The sequence below is a fragment of the Priceomyces carsonii genome (assembly GCF_900007245.1).
Source record: "Priceomyces carsonii strain CBS4050 genome assembly, scaffold: Debaryomyces_carsonii_scaffold_5, whole genome shotgun sequence".
In the NCBI taxonomy this organism is placed as follows: Eukaryota; Fungi; Ascomycota; class Pichiomycetes; order Serinales; family Debaryomycetaceae; genus Priceomyces; species Priceomyces carsonii.
The window spans coordinates 1374350-1392459 of record NW_026946678.1 but is presented as its reverse complement, the minus strand read 5'-3'; the positions used below and the strand labels follow the sequence as shown (position 1 = coordinate 1392459).

General features: G+C 36.4%; 8 protein-coding genes across 8 annotated transcripts; 6 read left to right on the top strand and 2 right to left on the bottom strand.

Annotated features, from left to right (window-relative positions):
* Positions 1-462: 462 nt before the first annotated feature.
* Positions 463-807, top strand: PRCAT00005047001 (uncharacterized protein; the record flags this gene model as incomplete). The annotated part of the gene is made up of 1 exon (XM_062955091.1): positions 463-807. One exon carries the CDS (start codon positions 463-465, stop codon positions 805-807), a length of 345 nt encoding a protein of 114 aa, XP_062811729.1.
* A 1104-nt stretch (positions 808-1911) lies between these two features.
* PRCAT00005046001 (uncharacterized protein) lies at positions 1912-3879 on the top strand (the record flags this gene model as incomplete). Its single annotated transcript, XM_062955090.1, has 1 exon — positions 1912-3879. One exon carries the CDS (start codon positions 1912-1914, stop codon positions 3877-3879), a length of 1968 nt encoding a protein of 655 aa, XP_062811728.1.
* A 2111-nt stretch (positions 3880-5990) lies between these two features.
* On the bottom strand, positions 5991-7319 carry PRCAT00005045001 (heme-dependent oxidative N-demethylase family protein; the record flags this gene model as incomplete). The annotated part of the gene is made up of 1 exon (XM_062955089.1): positions 5991-7319. The coding sequence occupies one exon, from the start codon at positions 7317-7319 to the stop codon at positions 5991-5993; it is 1329 nt and encodes a 442-aa protein (XP_062811727.1).
* A 3097-nt stretch (positions 7320-10416) lies between these two features.
* Positions 10417-12324, top strand: PRCAT00005044001 (Zn(II)2Cys6 transcription factor; the record flags this gene model as incomplete). Its single annotated transcript, XM_062955088.1, has 1 exon — positions 10417-12324. One exon carries the CDS (start codon positions 10417-10419, stop codon positions 12322-12324), a length of 1908 nt encoding a protein of 635 aa, XP_062811726.1.
* Positions 12325-12465: 141 nt separating this feature from the next.
* Positions 12466-13980, bottom strand: PRCAT00005043001 (uncharacterized protein; the record flags this gene model as incomplete). Its single annotated transcript, XM_062955086.1, has 1 exon — positions 12466-13980. One exon carries the CDS (start codon positions 13978-13980, stop codon positions 12466-12468), a length of 1515 nt encoding a protein of 504 aa, XP_062811725.1.
* A 304-nt stretch (positions 13981-14284) lies between these two features.
* On the top strand, positions 14285-15745 carry PRCAT00005042001 (uncharacterized protein; the record flags this gene model as incomplete). Its single annotated transcript, XM_062955085.1, has 1 exon — positions 14285-15745. The coding sequence occupies one exon, from the start codon at positions 14285-14287 to the stop codon at positions 15743-15745; it is 1461 nt and encodes a 486-aa protein (XP_062811724.1).
* Positions 15746-16343: 598 nt separating this feature from the next.
* PRCAT00005041001 (FAD-dependent oxidoreductase) lies at positions 16344-16985 on the top strand (the record flags this gene model as incomplete). The annotated part of the gene is made up of 1 exon (XM_062955084.1): positions 16344-16985. One exon carries the CDS (start codon positions 16344-16346, stop codon positions 16983-16985), a length of 642 nt encoding a protein of 213 aa, XP_062811723.1.
* Positions 16986-17103: 118 nt separating this feature from the next.
* Positions 17104-17685, top strand: PRCAT00005040001 (uncharacterized protein; the record flags this gene model as incomplete). The annotated part of the gene is made up of 1 exon (XM_062955083.1): positions 17104-17685. The coding sequence occupies one exon, from the start codon at positions 17104-17106 to the stop codon at positions 17683-17685; it is 582 nt and encodes a 193-aa protein (XP_062811722.1).
* Positions 17686-18110: the final 425 nt, after the last annotated feature.

Sequence of the window (18110 nt, the reverse complement as noted above, 5' to 3'; positions counted from 1 at the left end):
AAAGAGTCTAAGTGCTGAATTCCTACTTTGGTATTAGACCTGGAAGTTTTACTGGTATTGGCTAAAGCTAATCAAATTTTTATCTGTCTTCTAGTACGATTTCGAGCTGCCTTCTACTCAATGAAAATATCAGCGGACCATGATAGCAAGATGCTCTCAGATTTGGATTACAAATCTTATCATCATTCTCTCGAAGTATTAACGAGGGGACTCAGTAGGATGTGTGAAATCAATAATCATACATTCTTAAAGCTCGGAAAAAAAAAACTATTTTGCTTGGAGAATGCTGAAAACTCATGGGCACATTTTGTCTACCTTGGTAAGTGATGAATTCTACCAATATTTTATTGACCTGGAAAATGAAACTAGTCTTATGCTTCCATCCCTTTTAGATAAAAGGCAGGTTGAAGAATTAATTGTATTATGTAATCGCGGTACAGTGAAAGGATTGGTAGTGAATTTATGGAGCATGATAGTCAAAGGAGATCAAAACAAACTAAAATGAAACAATTTCAGACGGCTTCTGGCTATAACTTTGAAGCAAGTTTGACAAATTCAAATGACTCAAGTGTAGCCGCATCATGGTTAAAAGTGCCTCTAACTGAATTTGATTGCCTCAATAGACTTTCATCAGACGCTTCTCTTATGACATCAGATGGTTCAATCGAAGATTCTATTCCTGCTAAGAATTTTCAAGACTTTTCTAGCTCTTTTGTCTCCCAGTCTAATCCAGGAGACGGTGAAAGTAAATTCCTACTGGAGCTAGCTTTAGATCATTTTTTCAACGTATTCAATAGTGAGATTTGATACATGACGCATTGAGATACATTACAGAGGACTCAAATGTTCAAGACTGAAACAACTTTCTCAAAGATCTTATTAAAGTTCATAAGACTTCGAGCCTTTCAAATCCAAATTCGAAGGCTTTAAGATACACCGCATACTTGTAATGAAGTGCTAAGACCCTCTGAAAAAGTAAAAATTCAATTCTATAGCTCAAAACTTGACGCGCGCACATCAAGTGGATATATATCAGTTGAGAACTGAAATGACTGTAGGCTGCAATACTTTTTGAAAATATATAGACCTAACTCTTTCATCGTTGAGAGTTCGTTTATCGCATAAAGGAGGTTGCAATATGAAAGATAAATGAAGGATAGAAGTAGAAATATATCTGCCATGAACCTCACTTTTACTACAATTCAAAAATAGAAGTTTAAGGAGGAGGAGGAGGAGGAGGAGAAGGAGGGAAAGGTAAGAAATCCTGCTTGTTCAATGCTAGCCTCTCAATAGTCTTTTTGGATTAATATACAGCTTTTTTTTACTTAGAATGAAACTTTACTGATTTTGTGAAACGTTACAGTCTAATTTTGAGCTAGTGTATTGCCACTATTGTGTTTTTATGGGCGGTATGAATTGTCGCCAGAGATCCTATAAAGACTGCACTTAAAATTGTTAAGCGAATAGTCTGTATGTCACACAAAGTACGGTACAAGAGAGACAAACAGCCTCATCACTGCGCGGCAAACATTAAATATGCTGTATGGATTCTCGGCCTATTGGGCGTGCACGTAACCATGATAAGCCAAGGAAAACAGTATGATAAGGAAACTGTCAAGCTAGCCAATAAACATAGATCCTGTAAAGTGTCCATGTTCAGATTTTTACAATAATAAGGTTTATGTGGCTCTCGTGTTGTGCATTTCCTTAATATAAAATCTAGATTGAAGGAATAAAAATTTGAACGAGTCTGTTATCAATTTCGGTTTCTGGTGCCGTGTTTAAAAACTTGTTCCATTTGCCTTTCATAGCTTCTTTTCCTACATTACATTACATCATCAATATATTTAAACGAAAGGCTTTCCTCCTTCGATTTTTCTTTTTTTTCATGTTAGTATAGAAGTTATTTGAATGATGAGTACATCTAGAATAAGAGAAACTGAGGAGAAGGATGTCGCTAGGGCTGGTGTCGCCGATTACATCTCCGAGAAACTCGGTCCGGAAGTAGCTGAGTCGCAACGAGATGATACGAGAGAAGATGGTACTACTATTGAGTCAGGCGGAGAGTTCGAAGACGAGGCTGTCTATAATTTTGATGATCCCCACAATTATTCAACAAACTTTGTAGATGATCAGAATCCGAAGGGTTTGAGAAAACCTACTAAGCAAGAAGCTTCTTCATTGAGAAGAGTCTTGGGGAGAGCGGACTGGGCCTGTTATTTACTTTGCATAGCGGAGTTTGCGGAAAGAGCATCTTATTATTCTTGCCAAACTCTTTTAAGTAATTTTGTGACTTACAAATTGCCCGAAGGTAGTACCACAGGTAAATTAGTTCCTGGTGGCTTAAATCCTGGTGCTTTGGGCTTAGGTGTGCCAGCCGCGACGGCTATAACTTATACTTTGACATTTGTTGCATATGTCGTACCTCTATATGCTGGGTTTGTTGCTGATTCCCAAGTTGGTAAGCTCAAGGCAATATGGATTGGTGTGATTTGTGGGTTTTTTGCTCATATTTTACTTATAGTTGCTGCTGCTCCTAGTGTCATTGCAGCAGGCCACGCAATTGTCCCCACAGCTTTTGGCATCATAACGTTGGCTTTTGGTACTGCTTTCATCAAGCCTAATTTATTACCGCTCTTATTGGACCAGTACCACGAGCAGACGGATGTGGTCAAGGTTTTAGCATCTGGAGAATCTGTCATTGTTGACCGTCAAAAGTCGTTGGAAAGGATGACCTTAGTATTCTATTGGTCGATTAATATTGGTGCTCTTTTTCCTATTCCAAGTGTTTATATAGAAAGAAGAATTGGGTTTTGGTTTGCTTTTTTTATTCCCATCATTATATATCTCATAATTCCTTTTGTATTCTGGTTTGTGAAACCCAAGCTTAAAAAGGAGCAACAGAAAGGATCTGTTGTAGAGAACTCAACCAAAATCTTGATTGTTCTGCTTAGAGGCAACTGGATAAAAAGGATAAAGAACAAAACTTTCTGGGATTATGCATCTCCTACCAAAATGAGAGAGAGAGGCGAGGAATATTATTCTCAAAAGAAAAAAAAGCCAATCACTTGGAGCGACCAATGGGTCTTAGATGTCAAGCAAGTTGTTAATATTTGTAAGGTTTTTCTGTATTTTGTCGTCTTCAATCTTTGTGACGCTGGAGGTACTGGTGCAACTCCAGCTTTAACTGCGCAATCAGGATCTATGACAAGCGATGGAACTCCAAATGATATGTACAGCAATTTTAATCCAATTACGATCATCGCGCTTATACCCTTATTAGATTATGGTGTCTATCCGCTATTGCGTAAGTTGAAGATCGAGTTCAGGCCCGCATATAAAATCACTCTTGGTATGATCGTGGCATCTCTTTCTCAGGCAGCTGCTGCAATTATCCAAAAGGAAATCTACAATACAATTGAATGTGGTGATCAAGCCACGAGATGTGTAGATAGAGGAATAGTTGCACCTATTAATGCTTGGGTTCTGGTAATACCTTATATTTTATCGGCTGTTAGTGAATGTTTTGCCAACATCACTGCCTATGAATTGGGCTATACTAGGGCTCCTCCTCATATGAAAGGCCTTGTACAAGCTTTGTTCTTACTTACAAATGGTATAGCTGCAGCTATAGGAGATGCTATTAGTCCAGCTTTGAAAGATCCTCACTTGGTGTGGTATTTCGCGGGTTTGGCAATTTGTGGAGGAGTCTTTACTATCATTTTCTTTATCCATTTCAGAAATTTGCATAAGAACATGGAGAAGGAAAGTGCATTAAGAGAATATTTAATGCGCAAAGAGAAGAATGAAATGTCACTTGAAGATACTAACTTGGTACTGGTCAATTCAATCACATCTGCCGCTGCTAAACAATTATAAATTGTCAAGGTTAGTGATGTAATATGGACCTCTTTTTTCAAGATGGTGCTTCATATGCATTGTGCTTGCTTATCAATTATTCACCTCTTGGTTTTAATTCAAAAATTTTGATTGCGTTCAAATGAAAATGAATTGCAATAAAAAAGCTTTGAATTTGTTGGAAGAAAGGTCTGATATCTGAACATTTCTTTCATGTGATTAAAGTCTTGTTGAGAAGAGTCCAACAAGCCTTTTCTTTCTGAGTATTTTATTGTGTTATATAAATTCAGCAAAGAGATATAACTAGTCGTCTTTTTTAAAGTTTCAATTCATGCTTCGTATAAAACGATCAAAACAGGACACAATACATTCCGACTGAAAAATAAAATATGAATTTCCTAATTGCGAAATAATTTCTCAGGTATTCCTTTGCGTCGAGATACTCAAAATGTGTGACCTGTTGGGTTTACCTTTTGACTTCTGATATTTCTCATGGTAGAACTTGAATCTGCCCTGCTTCCAATATGTCTGAGTAGTATACAGTACAGAATTTAGCCTAACATATCTATTGCACCTAAATATGTGCCCACTCAAAGAGTCTTTCTGTCTGGGAATTGAATTCACAGTCGAACCTGGATTACTGGCTTTTAAATATGTAATCTAATAGGACTTAAATTGAATATAAGAATCAGACTTCCTATCTATTTAATTTTTTTCGAGCCATAGAAGATCTATTATAATGAGGAATCAATTTTCCAGCGCTAAGCTCAAAGCGTGAAATTCTCAACTCCTAAAAAGTCAAAGAAAGAGTGTTTACAAATATAAATATCCAACGACAGGTTAATGAGTTGATAAAAGTAACAAATATGTCCGGTTTCGAAATTGTACCAAATTGTAAGAGTATCAAGTACATCACTCTATATATACAAGTGTATATTTTCAAAGTTAAAACAGTATAAAATATGTAACTGAAGACTTGTGGAATAAGGCATTACCCACTCCGAAACATTTTTCAACATTCACAGAATTGCGACCTCTTATCCCTCAGCTTTCATTCAAGAAGATCCTTGCGGAATCTTATACAAAGATAGAGAGTTCTAGGGGACCTTTTTAGTGAAATGGAAGATTAAAATAGGAATCGTAAGAGGCATACTAAAACTTACGGACAGAAAGATCCCTAAGATAAAGATGAAACAGCTCGCGGCATCTACGATGAACTTAACATTAACCTCGAAGATTTAAAGTTCGACCGCCTTTAGCACATTTCTCTGTAAACTTGAAAGGACAACCAAAAAACGCTTGAAGCAATGAATGATGACATATGAATGCTTAATAACACCAAATGAGCATTCAATATTAATTACATACATATGACTTAAAAAAATGAACGTACAAAATTTTATACGTACATACAAATGAAAGGTGATATTAATGAGTTTTAATTGTCCAATGAGCCTATATGATAGTAATGACAAGAGGAAGAAAGGACGATCTGCACATTTTATTCATTCAGATATCGGTATATATGCAAGCTTTGAAAAATAATATTTAGAATAGAGATAAGCTATCCAGAAATTATTCGTAAATTCGAATTGTGATGTAACCCGACAAAAATAGAAAGAATCTTTTAGATATGAAAGCAGTAGCTACCAGAAATCCCTAGCATCAAGATGAGCAAACTCATATCGCATCTCGTATATTCTTATAATATTTGATTACTCATTTCGTATGTGATCCCCTTACTCATGCTTTTTTATAGATGGGGAAAGTAATATGTGGGTAAATACGGCCAATTTCAGAGCTTCATTAAAGCGCTATTCCCAATGTGATCAACGAAATAAGAATCTACGGAAAAAAAGTGCGCATCTAAAGAGAATCTAACTAGAGCTCGACTTAGGTAACCTTCTTAAAATATTTGATGTGGTCTAAAGAATAAGACCAATCTCAATACAACTAGAAGGTAAAAACCAGCAATTACAAAAAATATCTTATGGGTGAGACCCATTTACAGTAGTTCAATCGATGCATTGCGTTCCCGGGTAACAAAAGCCTCGAATCTTGCTGCTCAAAAAACCCAGAAAATGTTTTCATAAAACGACTCGATGCACAAAGTTATTATCTATTTCGATTAACTAATCATTTCCGAAGTATGTTTCTTCTCGTGCCTTTTGAGTATAATTAGATTCTTGCTTGGGGTAAGATGGATTGTTCCAACCACTTGTTGCGCTATAGTCTGTCTTCGACCAGCAGGCGAAAGGATATGACGGCAAAGTTCTCACAGGGTCATTTTTGTCAATAATTCCTCTTTCTAATTGGCTTTTGATGAGTCGATTTAGGTATTCACAAAGATGGTCTCTGAACATGTCAAACTTTTTATATTTAATAATATCTTCTGGTGCTTCATAAAGTATTTTCCTGAGTAGAGACGGCACCATTGGTTCATTTTTCATTTCTTCAATCGAATAGAAAACTGGATGGTTGGTGAAGATAATTGCTTTAGACTTTGGCAACCTACGTAAGGTCTGCCTTTCGACTCTAACATTAAAGTCTTTAGGCTCAGAACTTTTCATAAGTTCTTCAACGTCATCTTTAAACTTAGGAATTTGGTATACATTGTTGACTCTTAGTTTATGATCCCAAGTGATATGCCACGAAGCTCTCTCAACAGGATCTGCAACCTTCATCTTACTCATATATTTTTCCATTGATTTCTGCAATTTTTCTTTATAGTAGGGCACACGATCATGAAGGACATCTAATTTTCTACCAAGAATGTCACAAATTTTGAAACTTCCTCCGGGAAACGGGACGGCTGCCGCTGCCAAATAATGCGTATCATCTTCTGGGTTTCTTTTTACGACATAGAAGTCTTCTTTCGCCATTTTGGAAATGTAAGTTAAGGGATGTTCTTTTAAAGGCAAACTCATATCAAGAGTTTCAGATGTTAAAAGATTTTTTATGACTTTACCGTTATCACCTTTGTTGTCAATAAGCTTAAAGAGCAATGGATATCTTGTCAACATATGATCTGTTACGGTCTCCATCAATTCCACACAATCTTCGTACGCACTGGACAAGCTATTGAAATCCTCTTGACCAAATTTTAGTCTTATTCTTTCCTTTTCTTGAATGTAGTGCCAATAATGTTTGTCCATATCCAACCAATGGTTAATATCTAGCTTAAAAATAGACATTGTCTGATGATAAGGCCATCTAAATGGCCTCCAGGGCCTGTCATCATAGGTCTTCACATCCTCTGGTGAAATCATAAGTGGAATTGGCCTCTGAATTTTCTCAGCTGAGAGGTTCAGGTAAGTTTTTTTCAAGTCTTTCTTTGGGACCCAATCAGAACCAAGGAATTGACTTCTAATCACTTTCAAGGGCGCATAATTGACTGCTAGAAAGATGAAAAGGATGATCAAAGATACCACAAGAAAGGTAACTGGGCTAAGAGTAATCATTTTTTTTTTAGCTTGATCCAAGTATCAAATAGGGGCTAATAATCATCATACCTTTAGTCAATTATATAGCAATCTGATAAGGGGAAAAACCTGCATGTTGTTGATTGTTTGAAGTTGGTCGGATACTTCCAAATCTGGGACTTGTACTGCGGATTTTTTGATGAAAAGATAGCATGCGACGGACTTCTTATCTGGAACACTTGTCACATGATGAAATGTGGCGTGCTCTTGCAAAAGTTACAAACATTCATCTCGTTTATCTTATTGATAGATAAGACATCATCCCAAAATAATATAGAAACGACGCTCTCTTTCCTTTTAAAGAAATCGAATACTTCCACTTTAATACTCTTTATCAAAAGATAGCTGTGTTTGGTTATTATTTGACGAAGATGAAATCAGACGTATTTGAAAGAAAATTTTCATTCCACGAGATTCTAAAACTTTTTGATGTCCAAAAGATACTTGTGACCTCGGTCGACACAGAAGGGAACCACACAAGGTAAAACGTCTTCAAGAGCTCAAAATTGCAAGAACGCAAGATTGACGTGCCACACGAAATCGAAGAAACCGAGTCAGATACAAAAAATTAGTACGCACAGGGTCCTTAAGAGCAGACATACTCAATTGATCAGTATTGGCGGTACCTCCTTAATTATTTTCTATTAGAAACGTGTTGCTCACAGGGGGACCGTTGGATTTGATTATCGGATTTTCGTTCTGGTGTATTCCTGTATTTTTCATGATGATATGATGTGCAGAAATGGCATTTCACATGCCGATCGCATCACCATTTACCAGAATGGCTGGGCAATACGTAGGTGAGTACTTGAAAGCACTGCTGGCTGAAAATTTTGGTCCCTTTGAAGTAACCTCATTTAACACAAGACTAATTTCTAGACCGATGGATAGTCACCGACAATTCTCCTTGCAGTGAAAGTTGATACGTACTTTTTGATCAATGTCTTAGTAGTTAGGTGATATGGTGATACTGAGTATTACATAAACATACAAAAAGTCTTTTTGAAAGCGGGTTTAATGTTTTTTACCTTTATTACTATCGAAGGTAGAAATCCAAAGAAAGACGCTTATGGCTTCGGAAATTGGAAATCGCCGGATCCTTGGCGGATTAATCCTCAAAGGAGACCTTTGGCCATTTTCAAGGATCTATATCATGCATTGCTTCACCATTGCTGGCACGGAGTACGAATTTTTTGGAGCTGGAGAATGCATTAACCCTGTAAGAATCTTGTATATGCATATAAACAGGTCGCATACACATTAAGCTTCTTCTTCATGGATGGCTGTTTCTGCCTAGATACATTATGTGCGTATAATGATCCATTATTAATTCCCGCTATTACAGACGGAAAACCAGGGACTGGCAGTATTCCATACATAATTACTATAACTTGAATATCATGGTTTTACCACATATTGTAAATGCCTTGTTACTTACCTCAGCATATGCGGTAGGAAATTTTGAACGTATTATTCTGAGAGAGCTTTGTATGGGATGCCATTGGATCACAAAGCACCAGAAACAGTCACCTATTGTAGCAAAACAGGAGTTCCAATTTATTAAGTCTTAGTATAAAATTGCTGGGCTCTTCTTTGATTTTGCACCTTGGAGAAAATGCTGTCACGGAATTGAATTGGATAGTTAATTTGATAACTTCTTCCCATTTGACCAATTTTTTCAACCTAGCTATAAAATACATTATTTTTTTTGGGTGTGTCAAAATCTAGGTATGAATCGCATTGAATTCCCTTTCAACGTTATATTCCAGGCATACCTTGCATTTATATGCTGTCTTTTTAATTTTTTAATGACATCGACATGTAGCTAAACAGTATTCATTCCTGGAGGCTGGTCAATCTTTCTTGCTCAATCATTTGATGATGTTCATTGATGTTGTGGTACTTATTGTCTGGAAGTTGTGGAGAACGATTAAGTATAAAGAATCTTCCAAATTTGATCTTTGAAAAGATTGAAAATTATGATGAGTGGAACATTAAATCTTAGGCTTAATATGTCGTCTTTGTCAAATAAACGGAAATAGAAGCTTATTGAGTTTAGCAATCAAGTCTCTCGTTTCATTAATGATCCTGGCAAACTGTTTAACCTGCTCGTGAAGGTGTGCTGAGAGAGCTTGTGGAAGGTTGCTCGTGCTATGGTTATGGCTTGGTACAATTGGTCGAGCGGGTGGGTCTTTCTTATGTACCTTCGGTGTGAGGTAAAAGTCAGGAAGGTTAGCGAACTTTTGTACAGTCACGTGGTAGAGAGATGTTTTCTACTAACTGGTGGAGGTATAGGATGGTGCTTATATATGAACCGTATACATTGCTTATCTCAATCGGACTACGCGCTGATAAATAAACATATAACAGTGAGTACCTCTATCTATGGATCAAATCAGACAGACTATAAAGACTGTGGACGTTCACAAATATTGGAGTTTAGAGGAGAAAAAGCATCTTAATTCGTGTATCAAGTTTTACTACATTTGTATGCATCGCAAGCTATTGTCAGCATATGATGGTTTAATTGCATTTTAAGTTGCAATCTTTACCCAGCCTCGCATCGGCTTTAACGGATTTGGAAAGGGTGCATTTTGGAATTTACACTGATTAAGTTTATTCTTCGAGCATTTCGGAAGCAGCCTTTCTCAGAGGACTGTAAAGATTATGTAGCGGGCTTCGGTAATTACGACAGCCCTTCACGTTGTCCTTCAAGAAAGCGCTGTTTACATTATGTAACTAGTTTGGTACTTTAGCTCTTTTACATATATTGTGATCATATATCAATTTGAAAGCCTTAGACGAAGTTATTGATATACAAAATTGGTACCAATTACAACCTGACACAGCAGAGATATAAAAGGCATAAATGAGGACTACGCGAGTAGACTAATATTGATGATCTGATATCTAGGATTTTCTGCGATAAGCTAATTACTATAGAGGAGAAATAATTTATATATGCCGGAGAGACACCGAGGGAAACCTGAGAATGAAACAGAATAGGATTCGAATACTAAAATTAGCCTTGCTTTGACATAGACAAGATTTTGATTCAGTTATAAACTAGTAAGATATGTTCATTAGTCACCGATTCAAGAGCGAAAGATGCTTGGAGTGCAAAAGAAGGAAGAAAAAGTGTGAAATCGTAGGAGAAAAATGTGCATACTGCGAGAGAACAGGAAATAAATGTCAGTTTCAAAGCATCAAAGAGTTTTCCTGTAACAATAAACCAACAAGAAGGATTTCAAAGAAAAAAGGGGTGAAATCGAAAAGAAAAATTTCCTATGTTATCACTACCATCGGCAGACCGATCATTTTTGTTCCCTTGAGATCAATAAATAATACGATTGGATCACCTTTGCTACATGAAGACACAATATTAGTAAATGCTTGGAATAATGACACAATAGCTGGCCACTCGATCACCCTCTTTGATTTCATTCTATCAAGTAAAAGAGTTGATTTAGTCAGAGCAGACGCTTGTGACAATAAAAAATCGAAAACGAGTATTGCTACTGCAATAGATCATATGCCCAAAAATATAATCTCCATGAACGCAAAGGGTAAAAAATCTTTGGCTTCAAAAGTTTCAAAAGATTCAAGTATCTCCTTAGACGAGATAAGCCTTGAAATAAATATAAAGAGTCTAAAAAATGTCTTATTCATAGCAGAGGCATCAATTTCGAAGGATAGAAAGCACACGAAGTTCGTTAATTTACCAGAATCAATAAGTGGACAATTCTCAGAATTCTTGTTTAACCATTACTGTGCAGTTTCTTGTGAAAATAAAAGAATAGATGATTCGAAAATTAGTATTCTCAGAGTGTGTCATCCGTTAATTTTTGGCAATGTCACTGTTCTTAAATGTATTTTAATTTTATCTTTTTATGATTTACTACGCATTAATGAAGACTCTTCTAAACTATTGGAAAAAAAGAAAGGAATCCATGCAATGCATATTCAAGTTTTGGGGGAATTAAAAGAACGGCTTAATTATTTTTCCTCTGTATGCTGCGACCATTCGTTGTTGTGTGTTTTATTGTTACTAACAATCGAATTGATCAATGGCTCTAAAGGAACATTATGGAGAAAATTACAGAAGCTAACCTTTAGCATGATAACGTTGAGAGGTGGAGTCGAAAAGTTATCATCGAACATTACTGGTCTCTGTCTATTGAAGTTGTTAACTATCAGCTTATCAACCGGAATGTCAGTTCAGAATTTGGACAGAAATAACGACTATGTTTTCAGTTTAAAAGAGTTTTTTTCTTCCATGCATGCCAATAATCAGTTTGAGTTTTTTGACAATTTTAACTACAAGTCTTCCCTTACCTTGATTGAATTAAAAGAAGTGGTGGTAATTTATGGACATATATCATCTCTTCAGCGTTTAATGTCGGTGTCTCTTAGCGCAAATAGGGATGAAAATACTTGGACGTCAGAGCGTTTTATGACATATGACTCCGTTAGCTCAGCGAATTTGGGACTAGTGCTTCAGGATGCTGAAAAATTAGAAAAACATATAGAGATATACAACAAGGAAAATTCTCTAACAAACGCTTCTCGTTGCCATGATATACAAATAATTTTCGCATTGAAGGTCTCAAAATTATATATATATCAGGAAATCTATCACCAAGTATCTATGTCCCCAATGACTATTTTGTTGGTTGAAGAACTATTAAAGGATGCTGATAGCTTGTTCAACATTCTCGAATCATTAGAGGAACATGAAGCTAATGACATAACTATTATCATATTACCACTATTTTGTTTAGGGGTGGATTTGATTTCGAAGGATGTTAGAGATTGGTATTTTGATAAATTACATCAGCTACTAGTAAAAACTAAAAGGAAAATGATAAAAACTTCTATTGAATTACTCCAAATGGTTTGGAATTTAAATAGAGATGGCACGCTCTTTGTAGACTGGATTCCACTTGCTGATTTAAGCCGCTCTTGTATTTCTTTAACTTGCTGATCATCAAGGTAAGTTTTTAATATGCCTTTCAAAGTAGTATTAGTTGATGGAATCTTATGAGGAATGACAAATTTTTACAATGCACGAAGTGAAGAAAAAAAGAGAGAACACAAAATATGAAACTACACCTGTATAACAGCATCAGAGGATATATCTAAATGATGGATTTTCTTGATCAGTTTGATCTCCGAAAGACAAGTAGGAGTTATCTTCGAAACTGCTCTTATCCTGCAATTGGTCTTTTTTCTTATTTCTGAGATAATAAATAATTAATAGCGAGCCCGCACTGACAACGGTTAAAGTATAGGTGCCTGTCATAACTCTTTTAGCAGTAATATAAATTGGAGCTTCACTGCCTATGAAAGCTTGTGGACCAATAATGTTACCAACACAAAACCCAATCAAGAAAGTAGTATTGACGGTAATCTTCTTTGTATGACCAGCCACATTGGAAGACACAATAGAGCTCATGCAAGCCCAGCTCGCAGTAGTCAAAAAGGTGACGAAGTATCCTGTTAACTTCGCACCTTTTTGTGGAGCAAATGCTATCAAGCATATTCCAATATAAATAATACTGTTTATAAGGAAACTCGTTGCTAATCTGCTTGGAATTAAAACTTTGTTCACGTATGCAAAGAACACTGGGAAAACTATATCCACTCCACTGCCAACCATGTTTAAAAGTAAAGCTTGGCCCGTAGGGAATTCAAATTCTTCATTTAATAAAATTGAGCCGAAATTCCCAAGTGACCCATTGGTAATCCCATATCCGCACATATAGAAAAAGAACAAATAGTTGCAAGGGTCTGCAAGCGCTTCCTTTACTTGTTTAGGCTTATAAATCTTACTTCCAAAACCAGTCTTGTTTTTTCTAATTCTCTCAACTGCATACTTCTTTTCCTCCTCATTTAAGAACCAGGCTTTAGTTGGTATATCAGGCACATGAATAAAGGAAACTAGACCAAAAAAAATAGTGATCACTCCAGTAACGATAAAAAGTAGTCTCCATGGAGCAAAAGAATACGAACTTTCGTATTTGTAGAATCCATATGCTATACCAGAGCCTAGCATTGTTCCAAAGCCTTGTAAGCCGAGCCAAATACCACATCTGATATATTGTTCTTCCTTACGGTACCATTGAGATGTCATAATCATATACGCAGGATCCATAAAGGCCTCAAATACACCTAATAGTGTACGACAAAGTAAGAAGCTCGCGGGTGACTGACACCCTCCATGACAGCAGATAATAACTCCCCAGCAGACAACCGCGAGCGCTAAGGTTTTTGAAAGTGGGAACCTTTGCAATAACATATTGGCAGGATACTCGAAGACTAAGTAACCAAGGTAAAAAGAGCTCCCAACCCAAGAATATTCCTGAGAGGTCATATTTAAATCCGTTCTTAAGCCAACAATTGATGCGTAAGAGTTCGTAGATTTATCCATGAGCTGACAAGACATCAATATGCACATTACGGGTAAAATAAAGAAATCAATTTTTCTGACCAACTTTTTTTCTTTTGAGGGATCTAGCTCCATACATTCAGTCTCTAAACTATATTTAAAAGCTTCATCAACGTTTTTTAGTTCTTCCTTTGACAGGAATTGCGTTACTCGAACATTAGCTTTCAGCTTTTTGATGCTATCCACTGACATATTCCCAAATATTTTACGTTCAAGCAAGATTGCAAAATTGGGTTAGTCATAGGGACCTTTATACGTCTTTCTCACGTAACTGATAAAGCTTCAGTAAAAGTCTGCGATAAGGAAACGAATTAGCGATAGATGCCTTTGTCGCACTATTTCCTTTTTTGTCAAAACATATGACAAGGGAGCGCGATAACGGTTTTTTGGCCGCCATTTATATGTCTCGAATATCCCAAATTTTTACTTACTTTTATTCGCCTTTTGCATTTTAGACTTTTTTAAAAAGAATACGAAGCAAACAGGAGCAAACAATATGACACTTGACAAGGACGCCAAAATTATTTTAGTCGGAGCTGGTGTTTTTGGCTTATCCAACGCTTTGCATCTTGCAAAGAATGGTTACAAAAATATCACGGTCTTTGACAGATTAGATTTCGAAGCGAATCACTATACATTACTTGAGGGCGCAGATACCGCATCTGCTGATATAAACAAGATTTTTAGAGCCCAATATGCGGAAAAAAAACATTATCAAGAGCTCGCTTTTCAAGCTTTCGAAATTTGGCAGGAATGGGATCGTAAAATACAACTACTCCCGGACTCAGAAGCTAATAAATTCACTGACCTAAAATTATTGGATCTATGTGGTATGCTAAGGCTAGATAATCAAGTTGGATGGGAGGAATTAGCCTCGAGAGATAATTTTGCCAGAGAAGGACTTAGTCCTTTGCGTTTTAATATCAACGATAAAAACGATCTTAAAAGAGCAAGAGCGCTGGGCTATGGCCCAAAAGTTCAGTTTGCATTAGATTTGAAGTCCAAAATCCCTACCTTGGAGGGTGCATTCGACTCTACGTCAGGGGTGTTATATGCTTCCAGATGTTTGCAGTATGCGGCTTATCTTTGCAAGTCAATGGGTGTTCGTTTTATCATGGGAGAAAATAAAGGTACTTTCGTAAAGTACTTTATGATAGATAATAAAACAGTTGGAGGGATAGTGACACTAGATGGAAAAATACACAAGGCAGAGTTGGTGGTAATTAACTGTGGCCCTTGGTCAACGTCTCTTGTCCCTGAATTGGATGGTATCAATGAGGGGACAGGAGGAAATATTCTAATGTGCAAAATACCAGGTAATCGTAAGGATTTGAGAGTTAAGTACTCCTCTAAGAATTTCCCTATCATTGGCTGGAAAAGTGGACATTCAAGAGAGCAAGAGTATTTAGCTGGTATGTTTATTTTTCCAGTACTTGAACCCGAAGGATTTTTAAAGATTATTGTAAGACAAACGAAATATACGAATCCTGAAAAATTGGCGAATGGAAGAATTGTTTCAATACCTAAGACATCAAACAGTAATCCTCCTTTTAAGACTCTACCTCAGCATATTGTTCATCAAGTGAAGGAATGGCTTCAGATTTTTTTCCCAGATTTGCTTAATTTGAAATGGGAAAGCAGGATCTTATGGTATACTGATACAATCAACAATGACTATATTTATGACTATGTCCCAGAAAAAAGAGGGCTATTTGTAGCTTGCGGGGGTTCTGGTCATGCCTTTAAGATGTTACCCGTACTAGGCCAATTTCTTGTGGATAAGATTGAAGGACGTGAGAATTTCTACACAAATTTGTTTGCTTGGAGAAATGCAAGAGATTTTGAAAAAGATCCAAATGGTCTAAGAGAAGGAATAAATGGGAGAAGAGTATATAAAAGGCAATTGATGTCAACTCCTCAAGACTATATATTTGACAAGACCGCTCTACATTTGTAGAATTTCTCAATCTAATAAGTGGTGAAGAATAGCTATCCGTATATAATCTTGCCTTGTGATTAATAGTTCAATTCTATTTTTTATTCAACAATGTGCCATATTTTGGATTTTAGAAAGATTTTTTGCTTTCATTAACACTTTGGTTTTAATGTTACCTATAAAATACTTTGCTAAGTTAGAACAAGCTAACCTTGACTTGACAAATTCTTGTAATAATGCTAGTCAATTATATATATGGATGTTGGTTGTACCTATATGTATATTGGACGGGTCATATAAGCCTATACATATACAACTGACTTATGTGATTCAGTCTTCCCGGTGATTATAATCTAGATTTCAGTTATTACTGTAAAGTGTATGCATATAGGTTATCGCGTACTGCGAAATGTCAGACGATGTCTTTTTGATTAGTTTATCCAGTATCTTATCATATGTTTCGCAAAATTTCCCCTTATATAATTACGGCGCTTCGGCATGACACTATCAGAAACGATGTTTCTTTGGCTCTTTAGTTTGACAATTATTGAAAAGTTAAAATATAAGCTGGAGCTAATCCATTTTGCTTGAATTTTTTTTTGAAAAAAAAAGAAAATCGATGGAATCTATCAAGGATATTATCATCGTTGGTGCAGGCATATTTGGCTTGTCTACTGCAATCGCGTTAGCTGAAAGATATAGAGATCGCACAATTCATGTTTTCGATAGATTTGAGCCACCTGTTCCCGATGGAAGCTCAGTAGATACAACTAGATGTATTCGGTTTGATTATAAGGATGAAACGTATTGCAAATTGGCTCATGAATCAATGATTTTACTCAAGGCAGACCCAGTTATTTCTAAATTTTTTCATCAGCATGGAATGACATTTGTATACGATGGAAATCACGATATTTGGGAAGATATATACTTTAGTAGCAAATTTTCTGCGGAGAGAGTCAATGAGAGAGAGGAGGGAAAGATGGCCTACTACAATACTGCTGAAGATGTTTTCCGAAGCATTCATAGTAGGATCCCCACTTCGGTAGAAGATAGTAAATTAGGAAGAGTAAAAAGATGGAACAAAGGATACACAAACTCTGCGAATGGCTTTATTGATGCGAGTGCAAGTATGAAAGCGTATTATGAACGCGCAAAGAAGTTTCCAAACGTTAACTTCAGATTCGAAGAGGTCGAAAAAATGGACTACCTCAAGAATACGGAAGGAAGTCAAAGGTGTCGTTTTGAAAAATGGATATAAAATATCAGCTGACTTGGTTATTGTAGCAGCTGGCGCTTGGAGTTGTAAGCTAGTTAATCTTGATAGTGTTTCTAAATCCAGCGCTATTGAAGTAGTTTGGTTTAAAGTGACTCCGACAATGGAAAAGCAATGGAAACGAATGCCAATAACCACAAATCTTTCAACAGGGATCAATATTTCCCCCCCCTATAATGGAGAAATAAAGGTTTTGAGGAGGTCTGCCGGCTGTAAGAATACAGTGATAATTTCATCACCTAGCCCATTTTCCCGAGAAACGCAAGAAATTTCGGTTCCCCGAACCATTATTGATAACCCAAATGATTGGATTCCAGAAGAAGCAGAGATTGCCATTAGAGATAATTTGAAAGAAATAATGCCTTCTTTATGTGAATTACCATTTGATAGGACAAAGCTATGCTGGTTAACACAGACTACAACTTCGAATTTTATAGTTGACTATTATCCTGAGGCAAAAAATGTTTTGATTACTACGGGAGGTTCCGCCCATGCATGGAAGTTCGTTCCAGTAATAGGGGATAAGGTTGTTGATTTTATCGAAGGAAATCTAGAACCGGAGCTACTTAGGAAGTGGTGCTGGAAGGAAAAGTTGACCTCAAATGTTGATAATGGAAACGCCCCAAGAATGAAAGGAAGTCCAAAAGAAATAAAGGAATATATCAGAAATGCAGAAGACCTTTAAATACTTAGCGACTTCAGTTTGAGACTAACAGGATAGCATTACCCCTATTTTTCCCAAAAACTAAGATAGGTCGTTTGTTTCGTAATTTATAGTGAGTAATAGGGGAAAGGAAAATAAATTCTATCTTTAAGTATACCATACAATGCCAACTGAAAATTATATGACACGTACATAGGAAATGGCGAATAACTGTCACAGAGAAAACAACTTGACCTCAGAAAATTGCACGAACCTCTGAAACAAGTATATCGCGGTGTACGATTTAATATTTATATACTTGTATTGGAATGGTCGTAGTGAATAAATAAAGAAACTTTGAGCAACTTTTTTTAGTAGTAGTAATGCCCTTACATTACTACTTTGTACAGTCATAGAAAAAATCAACTTATTTTCTGTTATTTCCTGTGTCGGGGTTGTGTGCTCTG